Source organism: Trichechus manatus, unplaced genomic scaffold, assembly GCF_000243295.1.
Source record: "Trichechus manatus latirostris isolate Lorelei unplaced genomic scaffold, TriManLat1.0 scaffold00004, whole genome shotgun sequence".
Lineage (NCBI taxonomy): Eukaryota > Metazoa > Chordata > Mammalia > Sirenia > Trichechidae > Trichechus > Trichechus manatus.
Genome location: NW_004443940.1, coordinates 22,525,971 through 22,545,196, shown reverse-complemented (window position 1 = coordinate 22,545,196; position 19,226 = coordinate 22,525,971). Strand labels below are relative to the sequence as shown.

Genomic DNA, 19,226 nt, shown 5'->3' with positions numbered 1-19,226 from the left:
CAACCGGGGACAAATCTAGTGCTGGGTCAGCTCCTCGTCACTCCCATCCTCTGGATTCCTGCCTCCTGGCTAATCTATATCTTGGCAATATTGCAAAGTGGCTTTGAGTAGAGACATTTGCTACTTATCAGCCATTTCACCTCAAACAACTTTCTTAATTTCGCTGAGTACCTATTAAAACTCATAAACCCATTGCCATTGAGTCGATTCCGACTCATAGCAACCCTATAGGACACAGTAGAACTGCCCCATAGGGTTTCCAAGGAGGAGCTAGTGGATTCGAACTGCTGACTCTTTGATTAGCAGCTGAGCTCTTTACCACTGTGCCACCAGGGCTCCCTTTGAGTACCACATATATAAAATAGGGAGTGCTCCTTGGAAGCAAGGGTGGCAACCCTTCGTCTCCCATACTTTGGTTGTGTTACCAGGAGGGACCAGTCCCTCCTGAAGAAGGACATCATGCTTGGTAAGGTAGGGTCAGTGAATAAGAGGATGCCCCTCGACGAGATGGATTGACACAGAGGCCACAACAATGGGTTCAAACATAGCAACAATTGTGAGGATGGTGCAGGACAGGGCAGTGTTTCGTTCTGTTGTACACAGGGTCACTATGAGTCGCTATGCTCCTCAATGGCACCTAACAACAACAATACCTACCTGATAGGTATAATATTTGTAAAACACCTAAATCAATTCCTGGAAAATTATGAGTGTACAATAACTGTTATTATTTCTCCACTACTGCCTGGCAGCCCCCCACTCCCTGTTGATTGGCACAGTCTTTTCTTCCATGTGTTCACACGTTCAGTCAGTTTACCCTCAGCTCTTAATATGTTATGTTACATGGCAAAGGGGAATTAAGGTTGCAGGTGGAATTCAGGTTGTTAATCAGTCACCCTTAAAATCGGGAGATTATCCTGGATGACCTGAGTTTGCCCAATGTAATCACAAGGGCCCTTAGAAGTCAGAGACGGAGGCAGGGGAGGAGGCCAGACTGCTTGATATGTTGTAAGAGGGTCTTGACCTGCCATTGCTTTGAAGATGGTGGAATGGTCTGCGAGTGAAGAAATGTAGGCAGCCTCTAGAAGCTGGAAAAGACAAGAAAATGGTTTCTACCTTACAGCCTCCAGAAAGGAGGCTGACACCTTGATTTTAACCCAGTGAGACCCGTGTGAGACTTCTAACATAGAGAACTTTAAGATAGTGTGTGTTGTACTATGCCATTAACCCAAAAAATAAAAAAAACCAAACCTGTCGTTGAGTTGATTCCAACTTATGGTGACCCCATGTGTTAGAGAGTAGAACTGGCCATAAGGTTTTCTTGGCTGTAATCTTAACAGAAGCAGATCTCCAGGACTTTCCCCCGTGGCGCCTCTGGCTGGATTCAAATCACTAACCTTTAGGTTAGTAGTTGGGTGCAAACTGTTTGCGCCACCCAGGGACCTCATTAAGCCATTAAGTTTGTGGAAATTTGTTGTAGCAGCAGTGGGAAACTAATACATGTATTGATACTGTAGTTTAGGGTATAGACTTATTTTATCATTTCCAAGATATTAAGGGGACTGTAAACCAAAATCCATTGCCATCGAGTCAGTTCCAACTCATAGTGACCCTATAGGACAGCGTAGAACTGCCCCCATAGGGTTTCCAAGGAGCAGCTAGTTGATTTGAACTGCCAACCTTTTGGTTAGCAGCCGAGCCCTTAACCACTGTACCACCAGGGCTCCATTAGGGGGACACTGCTCTGTAATTACCACATTCTACCGACTCAGAGGACCATGCTTTCTCAACAGTGCTGAACCAAGAACTTTGAAAAGTCTACCACGTGGAGGAGGACCTTGTGATTCCCGTTGTCAGGGAGGGGAGCAGATGACACAGGAAGAGGGTTGGGCACACCAAACCTCACACATAAAGCTAATTGTGATAAGCAGTGATAAGAAGCCATTCCCATTTTAGACATTTTGATTCATGGAGCCTTATGTCTGAAAATTAGTTACAATTGACATCGCCTTATTTATAGTCAGCAGAGTCTCCGATTGATTTATGATGCCCCAATCATGACACTGGAGTAGCATTAGTCCTCAACTGTTCATATGGCCCTTTTTGTCTACAATGGGAAATATTAATTACTTTCATGCAGCAGGAAGAATAATGCAAAGTCTTTGAATAATAATCGTTAAACACTTGTCTTGTATAAATTCAGCCCACATCCATCTGGGCTCATTAAATCATTGAATTACTCAGCAGCACCAAATTACTTTTTTCCCCTAACAAATTACATTTTTTAAAGCTGCTTGTTTGTTTCGCATCTGGCAGTTGAGGCAAAAGCCAAAACTTGTGTTCAGAGTCTGAGAAATCTCACCCTTTGCTTTTTTTTTTTTTTTTTTTTTTTTCCCTTGGAGAAGAGAGGAGGCGGGTGTTTGGAGAAGCGTTGGAGAGTGGCAGAAGGGCCCTCTGTGTGTGTGTCTCTCTCTCTCTCTCCCAGAGACTCACAGGCAGGACAGACACTCATTTTTGTGGACACACACACACACACAGACACACACACACAGCTTCAGATTCCAGAGGAAATAGCCAGAGCTGTGAGAACGTGCAGGTAGGAAAGTGCTCCGTTTGTGTGCTGAGCTGTCTGGCAGCAGTTTGCAGAGACGCTGGGCTGGGAGGAAGCAGGAGTCACACTCTACTTCCTCTCCTCCTGAACATTTCCTGGAAGCCAGGGTGGTAGGACACTCTAGCCGGGCTCTGGCCTGCTCAGTGGGAACTGGCCCAACTCTGTCACACCCTGCAGACATACCAGGGCAGTTAGAGTTGATGGACCCTCTGTGTTGAGACCTGGGACCTGGGCTAGCCCCCATCCCTCAGGAAGAGAAGACCTGGAGTGCGAGTGGCCACACCCACAGAGCCACCGTCCTCTCTGCCCTCCTGCTCTTACCTGCCTGGAGCAGGTGGGGGTCTGGGCACCTCATTGACTGTCAGCTCTCCGAGGGCTAGGCCTAGTCTTCTCCATCTCTGCATCTTACGGAGCTCCAGCCCAAACCCCAGCTACCCCGAAATCATGGCTTCTCTGTCCCAACCCAGATGGGGGTGGGGGTACATGCACCCCCAGGCCCTGTGTGGTGGGCAGGCTGAGGAAGGTATAAAGTCTTCTTGCCTAGAGTGTTTTCACTTGGCACCTTGATTCTCAAACATGGGCATGCACAGCCCTCACCACAGAACTTGTTGACAATACCCATCCCCGTTGCCACTCTCCGAGAGTCTTGGCAAGTAAGTTTAGGGGGGGTCGTGAGGTCTATGGGCCACACTTTGAGAAATGCTGACTTAGACTCTCTTTCATTTTAATTAGTTTTATAATTTCCTGGTTTCTCAAAGACCAAAATACATGGGGTCAGAGGCTTCATACACAGAACTTGTTGAACACCCCACAGACCAGCCGCTGCCGGGGATACCCAGATGATTTACGTCAGGGGCCATCTGTGTGGCTGTGGCAGACTAGTGTGGGGAGGCAGGGCTGTGGGACCCTTTCACAGTCGGCTGGCAGCCTGTGGAAAACTCAGGAGAAAGGAATTTCCCACCTTCCTCGAGCCAGGAGGCCAGTACCTCAGCTGGGAAATGGCCAGGCCAAGGGAGGAGGACAAGAGCAGGGCATTGCCTCCTCGTGGCATCCAGGTCTAGTCCAGGCTGCGAATCTCAGGGAATGAGGCTTTCATGTCAGGTCCTGAGCCTCTGAGGTCTGCTCCCATCACAGGTGCAAGTTCTCAGGAAGGCTTGACTTCCTCACAGGGTTTCTTCAGCTCTCTTTGGAAGAAGATAGAAAAGAGGAGGAAAGATGGAGCTACAGAGTGAAGAGAGTTGGAAAGGACCAAGTGGAGACTGTTGTTGCTGGGTGCCATGGAGTTGATTCCAACTCTTGGCAGCCCCCGTGACAGAGTAGAACTGCCCCCATAGGGTTTTCTAGGCTGTGATCTTTAAGGAAGGAGCCCTGGTGGCACAATTGTTAATGTGCTTGAACACTGACCAGAAGGTCAGCCGTTCGAAACCACCAGTGCCTCCACAGGAGAAAGATGTGGCAATTTGCTTCCATAAAGATTTACAGCCTTGGAAACCCTATGGGTCGCTATCAGTGGCAGTGGGTTTTGGGTTTGGAATCTTTAAGGAAGCGGATTGCCATGTCTTTCTCCCACAGAGCCACTGGCTGGGTTCGAACCGCCAACCTTTCATTTAGCAGCAGAGCACTTCAACATTTGCGCCACCAGGGCAATAAACAAATCTCTATAACATGATGATTCAGATGTCCCCCCACCTTTTGGTTTGCAAGAGTACCTGGATCAATGAATCAAAAGAGGAACCAGAGACAGAGTTACTGGGCTGAGGGCTGGGGACCATGGTCTTGGGGGACATTTAGCCCAACTGGCATAACATAGTTTATAAAGAAAATGTTCTACATCCTACTTTGGTGAGCAGTGTCTGGGGTCTTAAAAGCTCGTGAGCGGCCATCTAAGATACGTCTACTGGTCCCACCCCGTCTGGAGGAAGGGAGAATGGGGAAAACCAAAGACCCAAGGGAAAGATTAGTCCAAAGATCCACAACTACCACAGCCTCCACTAGACTGAGTCCAGCACAACTAGGTGGTACCCAGCTACCACCACCGACTTCTCTGACAGGGATTATAGCAGAAGGTCCCAGACGGAGCTGGAGAAAAATGTAGAACAAAATTCAAAGTCACAAAAAAAGACCAGACTTACTGGTCTGACAGAGACTGGAGAAACTCCGAGAGTATGACCTCCAGGTACTCTATTAACTCAGCACTGAAGTCACTCCTGAGGTTCACCCTACAGCCAAGGATTAAACAAGCCCATAAAACAAACAATATTACATGTAGCTCAACCATACAGACGAGACTAAATGGGCACACCAGCCCGGGGCAAGGACAAGAAGGCAGGAGGGGACAGGAAAGCTCGATGAATGGAAATGGGGAACCCAAGGTCGAGAAGGGGAGAGTGTTGACACGTCATGGGGCTGACAGCCGATGTCACAAAACAATATGTGTCCTAATTGTTTAACGAGAAACTAATGTGCTCTGTAAACCTTCACCTAAAACACAATAAAAAAAAATTTTTTTATAACTTCAAAAAAAAAAACACAACAGAGGAACCGGAGCCCTGTGTGTCTGGCAGTTCCCTCATGTAGAAGCCATCACCTGCAGGCCTGAGAGCTGGGGCACAGCCAGAGGGGTGTTTTTCTGGATGCCCTGGTGAGTCTCAGTACAGGCCTCTCAGTGGGCGGCCTTCGCCCCCACCCGCCGGTGGCCCCGCTGCCTCAGCCCCTAAGCCCACTGAGCTTCGGGACAGATGACAGCATGATGAACTGCTCTCTGCTGCTCCACCTGCTGTGCACTTTTCAGCTCCTATTATTTGCCTTTGCCCACAGGAAGGGGGTGACAGCCAGGTTCATTAGCCAGGGAGCGAGATGACTGATGGACTGTTGTAGACTGGGTACATCAGTGACATGAGGCCAGCCAGGGCAGCTGGGCCAGGAGGAGGAGCTATTTATTAGGAAGGTAATGGTGGAGCTGCAGATTTCACTGAACCGACTGCCAAGCCTCAGGACCCTTCCTCGTCCTCTGCCACCCCCCCGCCCCATCCGCCCCACGCACAGCAGAAGCTCCTGGCCCCTGGCTGGCACTCACTCAGCTGCTGCTGCCTCTACTGCCAGCCCCTACCCTGAAGCTCCCCCCTTCACTGTCCCACGTAAGGGCCTCCAGCCTTCCCGCCTTCATTTATTCAGTAATGAAGTAACCCAACAGCAGTTTACTGAGCAACTACTATAGGCCAGCCCTGTTCTAGGCACTGGAGATACAGCGATAAGCAAAACACAGCAATCCTTGCCCTCATGTAGCTCCCATTCCAGTGTGGGGGGCAGGAAGTAACTAAGACAAATAGGTAAATGACATAGCATGCTGCCCAGTGGCCCCCAGAGGGAGAGGCAGGGAAAGACATTGGAGCCTATGGCAGGGTGAGGGAGTACGCCCCGTGGCCATGACAGGAGAGCACGTTCCAGGCAGAGGGACAGCAAGGAGCCTGTGGGCTGGAGTGAGCAGGGTGGGCATAGCAGGACACGTGGTCAGAGGGGCCACAGGGAGCTCAGAGGCCAGCGCCTGATTTTGGCTTTTGCTCTGAGAGATGGGAAACCGCAGGAGAGTTTTGAGCAGAGGATAGATGAGACCTGGCTTGTTTTCAAAGACTCCCTCTGGCTGCTGAGTTGAGGACAGACTGGAGTGGAGCAAGAGTACAGCAGGGCAGGCTGTCAGGAGGGCTCTGGGCTGTGGATACACATTCGGAAGTCATCAGTATGGGTGGTATTTAAAGCTGAGAGGCTGGGTGAGATGCCCCAGGGAAGGCGGGTCGGTAGAGATCTGGGCAAATGCTTTTTTCAGGCGACCCCTAAAAGGCTTTCCCAGGCAGCCCAAGTCAGCGCCCAGAGCCTGCGGGCACAACCCAGCAAGCCGCCACCGGGCATCTCCGCCGTGCCAGCCTCTGGGCTGGGCTGCCTCCCTGCAGCACTTCCTCTGCAAAACGTGTGTCTGTACAAGAGGAGTTTACTCTTCAGTGACTTTCCACTGGAGATTTTCAGGGACTGAGACCAGCTACCCATCAATTAATAACACCCACCACCCTCCCTGCTTGCTACAAAATCCGTACAGTTAAGACTTGGACATGGTACTGGAGATTCTCAACACACTGTGCTGGGACAAGGCGGGGAGGCTCCACTCAGCTCTGCCTGCACAATTGTCTGGAAATACAGGCAGTCGTTGCCATTTGGTCTGAGGGTTCAAGGGCCCGGTCCGATGTGTGGGCCAAATTGCCCCTCATAAGTTCCCTAGAGGACCAGAGTGAGGCAAGGAGGCAGGCGGAAGGGGCGAGGTGGGGGATGAGGGAGCATTTTCTGTCAGGGGCTGGCAGTGATGGAGGGCACAAGAATATTCACTGGTTTGCTCCTTTAAAAAAAGCAAAAACACCAAACCCATTGCTGTGAAGTTGATTCTGACTCATGGCAACCCCGTGTGTTACAGAGTAGAACTGTGCTCCATAGGGTTTTCTTGACTGTAATCTTTACAGAAGCAGATCACCAGGTCTTTCTTCCACAGCACTGCTGGGTGGGTTCAAACTGCCAACCTTGAGGTTGGTAGTTGAGTGCAAAACCTTGGTTTGCCCCTTAGGGTGGTGTTTGAGAAGAAGGCTGGGCCTCAGGGTGAACATAGCTTCTTCTTCAGCCCTTGTGCCTCCTTACCTGAGTCCTGCAGGACCAGCGTTGGGGCGGGGCGGTGGTAGTGGAGTCTGTAGTTGGAGTACAGAGGCCAGAGGCCAGCAGGTACGCTGCTAGGAGTGTCTGTCAGCATTTCATTCCCGGCTGCCGTCATTGCTTAGTGCTGGTCAGGCCGTGCCTGTGCTGACTGTCATGTTCTGGGTGCTTGGCAGGGTGTCACCCAGAGAGGACCAATCCAGTCTCAGATCCTGGGAGCTATGTGGCAGGGGGAGCTCCCCAGGCTCCTGCCGGAGGCCCCGCACTTAAAGCTGGGTGCTGGCTACACCTCCTGAAGCCTCCCGTAGGCAAAGGCTATGGCATAGAGGACGCCTTTCCGCTTGTATCTCTCGGTCAGGTGGTCCGATTTTTATGTAAATGTTGGTCTGAAACCGGGGACCTGGCAGAGGCCTTGGAGCTGCAGGGAGGGGGCCAAGGTTCTGTGAGAGTGGAAGCAGGAAAACGTATGCAAATGAATGTATGAAAAACTGAACCTTGTTTATGATGTGGTCTTAGGCCAGTTCAGGTGCCAATGCCACAGTATTTTATCATTTGGGGAGCATGTTTACAAAATAATGACCATTTTACCAAAAAAAAGAATTTTTCAAAGCACCTTCACACATGGCATGGGCTCCCAGCCACCTCAAGAGGCAGATCAAGAAACCAGTGCTCAGAGAGGTAAAAACAGCGAGGCCAGGACTTGACGAAACTGAGGACGCAGGCGAGGTGTCCTGCCCCTGCTCCACTGTCCTTCACCGGCCCCTCTACCTGAGGATTAAACGGGCATCCCCACTCCTGGGGAGACCACAGTCTTCTGGCAGGAAGGTCCGGGCCGGGAGGAGGAGCAAATGGCTGCAATCCGCAATGGAGGCTGTGCTGGGTGGGCTGAGGGACGAGGGACGGGGGAGGGAGGCCCGAATCAAGATGAACACTAGACAGAGAGCATTCCAGCTGGACAGATGGATGTCTAAAACGATTCTGAAGAGTGAGAGAATGAATTTAAAAAAAAATTAAAAATTAAAAAAGGGGAAACATTAAATTTAAAATATTTATATTGGGAAAAAAACTGTTACCGTTGAGTCGATTCCAACTCACAGCAACCCTATAGGACAGGGTAGAACCACCCCATAGGGTTTCCAAGGAGAGGCTGGTGGATTCAAACTGCCGACCTTTTGGTGAGCAGCCAAGCTCTTAACTACTGCGCCACCAGGGCTCCAAGAAGTGCGAAAAGTAGCTCCAAATCCTGACAATTTACACTAAAAGGGAAAAGAGCCACAGAGAGGGGCAGGCCCTTCGCCCTTCCTTCCACCACCTAACAAGGCTGACCCGGGAGGGACGCAGCACCTATTCTGAAGTCTCAGGCTCACCTCCTGTGGTTTCTGGTTTCTCCCCCAGGTACCGCGTGGTGGTCTCGTACCCCCCTCAGAGCGAGGCGGAGATCGAGCTGAAGGAAGGCGACATTGTCTTTGTGCACAAGAAGCGTGAGGATGGCTGGTACAAGGGGACCCTGCAGAGGAACGGCCGGACTGGCCTCTTCCCGGGCAGCTTCGTCGAGAGCTTCTGAGGACACCCCTGCTCACCATGGCACAGGAGAGGGAAGAAAGGGCCGCTTCAAGGGTCACAGGTCCCTTGGGAGGCCGTGTGGGCAGATGGGCACCATGTTCCTGTAACGGGGGCGTGCCCTCAACCAGGGGGGAAAGGGTTTTGAGGTAGTGCCTTCCGCCTGCAAGCCCCAGCCGCGAGCACACACACTCTGGGGTGGTTCTTCAACGAAATGCCAACTCCCTCTGTGTAAATTGTAAAGAAAAATCTCTTTTAAAAAGAAGATGATGATGCTGAGAGTTGATTTATTGCTGTAACTTATTGCCGAGCTGCAGTGTTCTTATTTGCTGCCTATGCAAGATGGGGTCGAAGGTTGCAGAAGGGCTGCTGGGAGTATTGATACCTTTGGTCTGGGGCTGGGAGGGTGGGGATTGGGAGCAAGAGAGTTTGGAGAATGTCTCGATAGGCCTGCCCTGGGGTTCAAGTGGTAAATCCAAGTTGCTACATCACCCTCTCTATATACCTCAATAACCTGCCGCCTGGCCACTCAGCAAGGGTGTTCATGAACGAGAGGTGCTTTGCCAGAAGGGTGCTGACTGATGGGCCCCGGGGAGTCCCTGGAAAAGCTGCCCACACACCTCTTGCTGGGGATGGGGGCACCATCCTCTTTAGCTTTGTCTCTTGCCAATATTATGAGCAACATTTTTTGGTTTTGCCACCACTGTCGCTTTCCACTGCTTCTTTCTTACGACGTATCTTTTTAATGTAAAGCTGTTAGACTCTATCTATTTCTAATAGGTTGGACATTGCCTATTTTTTCATACATCTGGTGCTGCCTTTTTGTAAAACTTCATTGAGCTTGAAAGAAAACAATGTCTGAGGCGACATCAAATGGACAGAATTTTTATATTTACCATATGAATTTTGGAGAAGGCTGAAAAGCCCATGTCCTCAACATCAAAACGCTGGCTAGTGCTCCATGGGGTAAGAGAGACTCCATTTAGGTGTGTTGCGGGGTGGGGTGAGAGTTTGGAAAAAGCTGATTTCTTTAAACCCTTACCAAAACCCCATGCTCTGTCTAGACAGTGATCATTATTATTCAAGAATTGGAAACATTTCTAGGAAGGGTCATTGTGATTGCCTTTTATGTGGCAGTAACAAGAACACTGCAGGTCCATCCCAGCCCAGGAAGGCGGGATTTTCCTTTGTTAATGGCTTCAGAGAGAACGACCGCAATTAACATTATCAAAACATGATTTCTTGCTACAGAAACGTACAGTGTTTACCACAGTTCAGATTCACCACCTTGTAAAGGTTTCTTCTTCTTTTTTTTAAAGAATAAATGCTCCCATATCAGGCAATGCAAACCTTCATCTGCTAGGGACTTAAAGGTACAATAAAGAGAAGGAAGGAGATTCAATGCATGGATGCAGACTTCAAGGATCAAGTTCAATAGTTGAGCTCCAAGGGGAGCTGGGGAAGGAGAGAGAGGCGGAAAGGGCAACTTTGACCGTGAGTGAGCTCTTCAACTAACAGAAGTTGAAGGAAACGTACTCATTAGTAAAACAGCTCTCTTCCCGCAAACACTGACTAGTGGAGCCGTGGTGCAAGACAGTTTTATTCTCAAGAGATTCCCACCTTAGGAATACATTTTAATCAGTTCAAGTCTCAATTGGTAACCGCTCTGTCTACGTATATTTTTGCAAAAACCACTCACTTAAATTAGGCTGAATAAGTTAGCCTTTTGTAACACAGGGCCTCCCTGGTTTTCGAGGATCTAACAAATTCGAGAAACACAGTCTCTTGCCTGGCATGAAGCCTTTGAATTACGGAATGCTTTTATTTTCAGAGTTCCTATTTTCAGATGTGACTTGGCTATTTGTTACTGCCAGGTGGCTACCATACTCTCAAGATCATGCTTAGAGAGAGGCTGTTTTTCTCATTCCAGATGAAAATAGATTTAAGAAATTTGTTCTGAAACAAAGAAGAAAAAGCTGGTCTAAACATAGGGAGCCCTGTGTGCTGAGCTAATCAAACCCACAAAGTATCTTTTCGCCATCGGTTGCCAAATTACTTGCCTAACATGCACAAAAATCATGTGCGTGTTCAAAATCATACTGCCACCAAGAACGAGCATGAATTAACACAGTGATTGAGCCAGTTGTTCTCCAGTAAAACCAGAATTAACTCAAGTTTCCAGATAATAAGGAAAATCTTTTAAAAAAATAACTAGGGCAGCTACCAAGTAACAGAGCAGACTAATTTGGACTATAATTTCTCTCCCAGCCACTGGCCACATGGTGCTGGCCGTGTTAGGTGTGTCAAATCCATTTTTTCTCATAGTGACCCGTGTGACAGAGTAGAAGTGTCCCATAGGGTTTCCTAGGCTGTAATCTTTGCGAGAGCAAATCGCCAGGTCTTTCTCCCCAAGAGTCGCGGGGTAGATTCAAACCGCCAACCTTTCAGTTAGCAGCCGATTGCTTAGCTGGTGCTTACTGGGAAATGTGGTCAAAAACCTAATCGATGTGGGGAAAGGTAACAGCCCTTAGGGGCCTGAACACCCCATACCCTTCCTAGTTGAGAGCTGGGTCAAGTAGCCAGATGTCTTTGGGAGACATCACTTGGTCCCCTCTCGTGGCAGAGAGTCAGTGGATAGACATTGTTACACCTGGGAAGGAAGAAGGAAAACTCACAGCAGCACGATGCCTTGGCATCCTAGTCCAGCCAGTGCCAGGGCCGTTCTCTTACGGGGTTCCCTGGGATCCAATGCCTGGCTGCCAGAAAGCAGGAAAAATGCACAATCAGGCAAAATGCTTCGTGATGAGCGTTTGAAAACACACACTGCCAACCATGAAGATTTGACCTCAGAGAAGAGCAAGAGTAGAATGAGTCCTTTTCTTTGGGCCATCTTGCCGTGAAGGGCTATCTGGCTATTAAGATGAAACCAATACCATGTTTGAAATCCTCATGTTCCAACCTGACCCAGCAGTTTATACATGTTAGTTGAAGACTAACATCTTGGTGGCCGAGGCGCTTTGCTTTGAGAGCACAGTGTAGTGTCTACAGCCACTAGTGAGTGGAGCCAGTGGAAACCGACATTAGAGAAAACAGTCCAGGCCACCAGAGGGCTGAGGGCCCTTAGATGCATGAGTTGAGCCAAGGGAAGGAAGGTAGGCGGGGGGACGGTGTGCGAGTGCTTGCTGTGGACAAAATGCATTCTCTTGGCTGCCTTGTGATGTGAATGCTAGTCTTGTGTGCCCCAAGCTCAGCTGACTGACTGAGAAATTCTTTGTACTTTGCACAGTTCACACACACACACACACAAATGTTTTTGTCAGACACAAATGTCAGCGTGTGATTTTGGAAGAATTTACAGTGATGACAAAACTGTGATGCCTGTGTTTCTGAGTCTTTAAATAAAAATGAACATGGAGAGATCTCATGTCAGATAACTTCTTTTCTTGGATGTGGAAGCAGCGTGGTGGGGGAGCAGAGGCTGTGAGGGCCTAAGGAGAAAGACCTTGGCCCTGATTTAGGAATAGCAACAAAAAAGACCCCGAACTGGGGTAAGCACCACACTCATTCATGTTCGCCAACTCGATGACTTGGATTGGAGGTGTGCTTACATACCTTCTGCCACAGTGGGTTTCCCATGTGGGAGAACACCCACATTTCTATCAGGGCAGGCAGACTGCCTAGAATATTTGGGGGACTTTGGCCAGCAAGTGATGTCCTACAGCCATATAGAGAACATGTGGAAGATCTGCTTGCTGGGCCTGGGAGAATGGAGCCAAGGAAATGAGGCTGGCCCAAGATCTGAGGATCTCTAGCTCCCCTCCAGAGGTTCATTTGTCTGGGAGAAGGTTTCGTGTCAAGTCCCTGTGTGAGGTAAACCAGGAGTGCTGGTATTGATCTCCAAGTGAGCATATTCATGGCGCTTGCCCCTCTTTAAGACCACACTGTCTCTCTGGCTCTTGGGGTGTGGGAGTCATGGGAAGTCTGAACTCTGAAGTACAGACGGAGGGTGCATGGAGTCCAAACAATAGGAGTGGCCTCAGAAGGGGTGCCAACCTCCGTAAAGTAAAGGTGGGCTTGTCCCAAATCACTGAGGACAGTCTGGCAGAGGGCTCCCCTGCCTGCCTTAAAGAGACACCTTGTGTTTCCTGAAATAGGCTTTCATTATCCTCATAGTCAAGACGCATGCTTATATTTTTTGACATTTTGTTGTTGTTATTGAATTGGTAGGAAGCTTAGAAAAGAGCCATTTTACTATTCTGTAAAAATTAAAGCATGGCTACTATGTAGGGAAGACAGTGAGGTGCTCAGCACTGTAGTAAGGAAGCACGGAAAGTGCCTGCATGGAAGGTACTCTCATTATCCTTATTTTCTTGATAAGCAATCAAGGTTAGCAGAGGTGCCCAAGGTCACATAGTTCAATGACTCAGCTCAGTGGAACACCATGACTCGAACTTAAGTCTCCTTAGCCAACTCCAATTCTACTGTTCCAACTCCAATAGGTGGGTGCTAAACATGTACCCCTCTACAGAAATATGTCAAGCATGAGAGCATGGGAAAAGGAGGTCCAGATGAAACGTAGGCAGTGTCCATCCCAACTTGGTCAGGAAACGGTGCCCTCGTAGGCCAATGCAGCAAGTCTGCTGGGCAGGTCTATGTCCTAATTATAGAGATAAACTCGGCAACCCATTGGGGCCTGGTGCCATTTTACATTCAGATAACATAACCCACTCACGCCCCTTGTTCTGAAGCTATGCTCACTAAACAAACACGATAAATTTGCCTTTGCTTGTTTAACAACCATAGGGAAAAAGTGTACTAGTAAGGGTAGCTCAGCTGTTCAACCTACCTAGCAGAGACATGTCTCATCATCCATCAATGAGTTGGGCCACCAGATGAGGTCTCAGTCCCTGGAGATTTTGTGACCAGGAGTCAGTATCCCTGCCTCTAGTGGACACTGACAAAGTGGCATGTCTGAGTCAGGGGGCCATTTGATCTTCAGGGGAAAGGCTCCACAGCCCAGCCCTTCACTTGAAACTTCTTCACGAAGAGCCACACCAGGTGCTTCAGGGTGAGCAAAGATGAGTGAGAGCCACCAGCCATTGCTAAGACCACACTCAATTGACTGTGGTATAAGATGAGTCAATCTCAGGGGAACCACCTAAACAGAGTCTTGTGAGGGTCCACAGAAGAGAAAGCCATGCTCCCTTGAAAACTACAAGGTGCTTGAGCTGTGCTTTTCAGAGGGATGGGGAGCAGGTTACGGATTGGAGGGCATTTCAAATAGAGGGAATGGAAGAGTATTTAAAATCCTTTAAGTACATATTGTTTTCACATACATTATCTAATCCTTAGAATATCCCTTTCAGGTATGGTTGTTATCATCCTCATTTTACAGGTTAAAAAATTTGAAACTCCGAGAAGCTGTATTATTAGCTCTGAATTAAATGACGAGTAAGTAACAGAGCCAGGGACTGCTGACTTCAAGTGTCTGACAATTTCTTAAATGCAGCAGAAATACAAAGTAAAAATAATGAATGTAACAACTAACACTCTGTTGTAAGCAATAGCAACCTTATGAGGCAAGTACTGTTCTCATCTTCATTTTATAGATAGAGAAACTGAGGCACCACAAGGGCAAATAACTGGTTTAAGGCCACACAGGAGTAAGTGGTAGAGCCGTGGGTCAATCCCAATAATCTAGGGTCACAACATGGTGTTTAACCACTACACCTCAGAGAAGTTTGGTATAAAAGGAACGGTGAGTGCCGGGGCCGGTTGGGACAGTACAGGCCTTGAATGCCAGGAAGCCTGTGCTTGGTCCCATAGACAAAGGGGAATCATGGATAGTTATTAGCTGGGGAGTAGCATGCTTGCGCTACACTTAGGGACAACAACTTGGCACCTGTATAAGAGGATGAAGTGAAGAGGGAAAGAAGGACTAAGGTCTTTTCCTATACTGAACTCTCTCTAAAATAATTTTCTCTCTTCCTGCTTAGATCCTAGAAGTAGAGGTAGAACAACTGCACAGCATCCCTCTCATAAAATCCTTTGTCTGATCAGAGAAAGCAACTGAATCACCTTGGGTGTCTCCCTTCCCAAGCTAGCTCTAACCCACTTGGCCTTTCCTCACATGGTCCAGTCACCATTTCTGTGGATTTTGTCAGGATCCTTATTGATTTGAACATACTGTGGGGATTCTCTTCTAATTTGTATTTCATGTTACCCATTCAAGTGATTCACTTAATTTCTCAAAGAATGCCACGTTCTACTCACCAAGGAAGGAGCACGTATTAGTCCTGTGAGCTGTGGTGCCCTGATTCAGGTTTAGCTGTTCTCACCTCAATGTCCAGGGATTGTCCCCCATGCTGATGCCCGTCCTTTCTCTCTATGCTCTGTTTTCCAGGATCAGAACTGGACGATTTTTCATCTGTCCATATTAAATAACATCCTGTGTTTACCACATTATTGCTCCACTTCACTGACTTCTCTTTGAATTAAAGTTCCATGCTCTGATGTGCTACCCATGAGATCACCCAGTGTGGTAAGGGTGAAATTCCAGATGCCCAAGAAAATTGTGGCAGGTTGTCATTAGTCAGGAGCCTTCATCTGAAAATGTCAGAAAACCAACTTGAATAAGTAAAATGGGAATGTTTTCACTCAAGTAGCTGAAAAGCCGAGGGTAGCCAACTGGGACATTTGAAAATGATGTGTGTGGTTTTGGTTATCGCAATGACTGGGGTCACTACCAGCATTTGGTTGGTAAAAATTAGGATGTTGAACATCTTGCAATGTGTAGGATAGTCCCATACAGTGAAGAATGTCTTGCCCTAAATGCCAAGTGTCTCTGCTAAGAAACACCAGTTTAGGTCTAATTCCCTCAGTGCAGCTAGACCCAGAGGCTCATGTAATAGTCTTGGGTATGACTCCCTCCATCTGTTTGCTTCGCTGTCTTCCCTGTTGGCTCCCTTCTCAGCAAACTCCCACCACATCACAGCAATATGGTCACTGGCAGGTTTAGGATGATATCCCCACACCTTAGCCATCCTTGTGGAAAGAGCTTCTGTTTCTCAATAGTTCTAGCCAAAATCCTGGGGTTGATTCTCATTGGTTCAATTTGGCTACATCTGCCCTCTCTGACTCAGTCATTATGGACAGAGAACAGATACATGCTGATTGACCATGTCTAAGATAAAGACCCACCCCTGAGCTGGGTATGGAGATCGCAGCTCCAATCCAAACCATGTGAATTGGGATGGAGATGAGAGAGCATACCCAAAGCACTGTTAACCAAAAAAGGAGGAAATTGTTACTGGGCAGGAAAAAAACAACAGATGCCCACTCCACAGGGCCTTTTTCCTCCAAGACACTGCCCCCAGAAACACCCATACCACTGATTCCTTTTGAGAGGATGGATCCTTAGAGGTTCATTGTACCGTAATCATGAAAATGAGGTAGAAAAACTGGATCTAAAAAAAGTCCCACCAGAAATATAGGCAGATTTGGACACAATTATGAATGTGGACAAAGAAGTCCTAGTTTTGAAGAGGTTATGTTCATTGATGTCCTAAAACTAGGGCCAGATAAAAGTCTGGATAAGGCAAGGGGATGTCATGGGAGGAAATGAAGAGTTCATGCTCCATTGATGGCCAGTATTCACCCATTCATTCATCGTTGAATAGACATTTACAGAAGACTTGCTCTATGCCAGGCACTGAACCCAACCCTAGAGACAGGGTGGGAAAGGACATACACAGTCTCTCCCCACCTACACCCACCCACAGAGTGTCCAGTCTGGAGAAGGAGACTGGCACTGAACTAGTACTTACAAACATGAAGAGTGCTGTGCATGAAAGGGCTTTGGAAGCACACGTCCAAAGGGTCCGGGAGATTCTTGGGAAGAGTAGACAATGTTAGCAAGAGACAAGGAGCTTGCTTTGGGGCTGACACTACTGGGAAATGGATGAGCACATCTCTGTCAAGAGAGACCCAAGGATGGGACCCATTCTATCAAGGTCATTTCAGGACATTTGCTCTATGTCTGTGCACCTCTCCCTCCCTCCTACTTCTAGTCACTCATCCAACAAATACTTCCAAAAGCTCCTCTGTACCAGGCACTAGCAAGCTGATCCTGCCTGAGGGGTGCTGCTGTCCTGGAGCCTCTCAGGGAGCAGGTGATACTTTCCATGATGGAATTCTGATGCTCCAGCAGAAGGCCATTTCCTCTGCCCCTCCTGGAGGGAGAGCTTCAGTGCTGCTTCCCTTTAAGCTCTGCAGTGACTGCTGATACCTCAGGTCCTCTAACCTGGTGGGTGGGCTCCAGTCAGTCAGTGTTGGTGCTGCAGAAACAACAAAACCCACCTAGCACCTGTCCTCATGGCGAGTATGTGCTCATGAAGAAGTCAAAAGTCCAAGTAATTAAAAGAACTAAACAATAGCTACAATAACCAGGCAAATAATTACTATAGTGCAAAGTGATGGGAGATCAAAAGGAGAATCTACGCTAGTTTGGGGGGCGGGAGTGGGGGGTCATTTCAGGGGAGCTTCCCTGTCTTATCTAGCCCTCTGCAGTAGAAATTAGCAAGGCAAAGAGAGAGGAGGAGGTGTTCCTGGTAAAGGGAACAGTATATGCAAAAACTGAGAGGATGGAGAGGGCCTGGAGTGTTCAAGTAGATGCCCAGGACTGCTGGAAAGGGAGAGGAGGGGAGAGGAAGGGAGGGGAGAGGAGGAGGGGAGGGGAGGAGAGGAGGAGAGGGGAAGGGAGAAGGGGAGAGGGAGGAGTGGAGAGGTAGAAGGTGGGGGAAGGAGGGGTGGAGAGGTAGAAGGAGAAGGGAGGACAAGGGAGGGAAGGAGAAGAGAGGGTAGGGTGAGGAAGGAGGGGAGGAGAGGGGAAGGAGAGAAAGGACGGAGATGATAACGTGCAAACAGGGATGGGATCAGGCAGAGACTTCTCGGCCAAAAGCAAGAGGACGCCTTTGAAGGGCTTTAAGGAGGGTACTGGAGCACTGGTGGCTAAGTGGTTAAGAGCTCAGGCTGCTCACCAAAAGCTCAACAGTTCGAATCCGCCAGCTGCTCCTTGGAAACCCTATGGGGCTGTTCTACTGTGTCCTATAGGGTCACTATGAGTCAGAATCGACTCGACGGCACACAACAACAAAGAAGGTGCCATGATCATGTCCGTGTTTTAAAAAGCTCCCTCTGTTGGCAGTATAGAGAACAGATGGCATGAATGTGGGGAGACCTGTTTAGGGAGCTACAGTAGAGGTGCAGGAAAGAGGTGGTGGTGCCTTTGCCAAGGGTGGTGGCAAAGATGCGGAGAGAAGCTGACTATCTGACGGTTCTCCCACATAAGCCAAGCCAATGTAGAGGCCAGGAGGGAGCTAGGGATCCCACTCTACTGAAGGGCTGTCCACATATCCTGGAGGGTAACCACCTTGAAGTAGCTCTTCTTGTATTTACACGTTTATTTCTTTAGGAGTCTGTAAAGAAAACTAGGGGAGGTGGAGGGAGGGAAGAAGGAAGGATGAGGGATGCCCCACTAACAGGGCAGAGATGAAGATTCTGCAGGACTGGTGGTAAAGCAAGGAATCCTCCCTGTAATATCAGTTTGTTTGTTTGTTTGTTTGTTTTTCTTAAAATGATGCTGTCTTGACCCTATTTTAAGGCCCTAGCCAGAGATGAATAAGGAAGACCGAAGAAGAATTGATGCCTTTGAATTATGGTGTTGGTGAAGAAGATTGAATAGACCATGGACTGCTGGAAGGATGAACAAATGTGTCTTGGAAGAAGTACAGCCAGAATGCTCCTTGGAAGCAAGGATGGGGAGACTTCAGCTCACATACTTTGGACATGTTATTGGGAGGGAACAGTCCTTGGAAAAGGACATCATGCTTGGTAAAGTGGAGGGTCAGCGAAAGAGAGGAAGACCCTCAACAAGATGGATTGAAACAGTGGCTGCAACAATCGGCTCAAGCATAGCAATGATTGTGAGGATGGTGTAGGACCGGGCAGTGCTTCATTCTGTTGTACATAGGGTCGCTGTGAGTTGGAACGGACTCGATAGCACCTAAAAACAACAACAACAAGAAGTTAGAGATCAGTCAGTTCCTCTTCTTGGGCACCTGATTAAGTTCATACTCCAACCACTTCACCTCCTTTACCTGTTCTCACACTTTCAGGCCACCATGCACCAGTCCTAATTATCCTGGGCCCAGGTAGCCAGCAACTAGGGACAGCCCCAGTGTCCCAAAGCCCGAGGAATTATTCAAAATATTCAGTCCCCAAGAAACCCGTGAAACCTAGCTCACCCCACCCTGCTTGCCATACATAGCTGTCCCCTACAATTCCAGCTCGCCATTACCCTGTCCCC

General features: G+C 48.4%; 1 protein-coding gene across 1 annotated transcript in view; it reads left to right on the top strand.

Moving 5' to 3' along the window:
- SH3RF3 (SH3 domain containing ring finger 3) overlaps positions 1 to 8,864 on the top strand; it is a 465,406-nt gene extending 456,542 nt beyond the window's left edge. Inside the window, exon 11 of the mRNA XM_012556270.1 lies at positions 8,696 to 8,864. Coding sequence (XP_012411724.1) covers positions 8,696 to 8,864 — 169 coding nt within the window. The remainder of the gene's footprint in view (positions 1 to 8,695) is intronic.
- Positions 8,865 to 19,226: the final 10,362 nt, after the last annotated feature.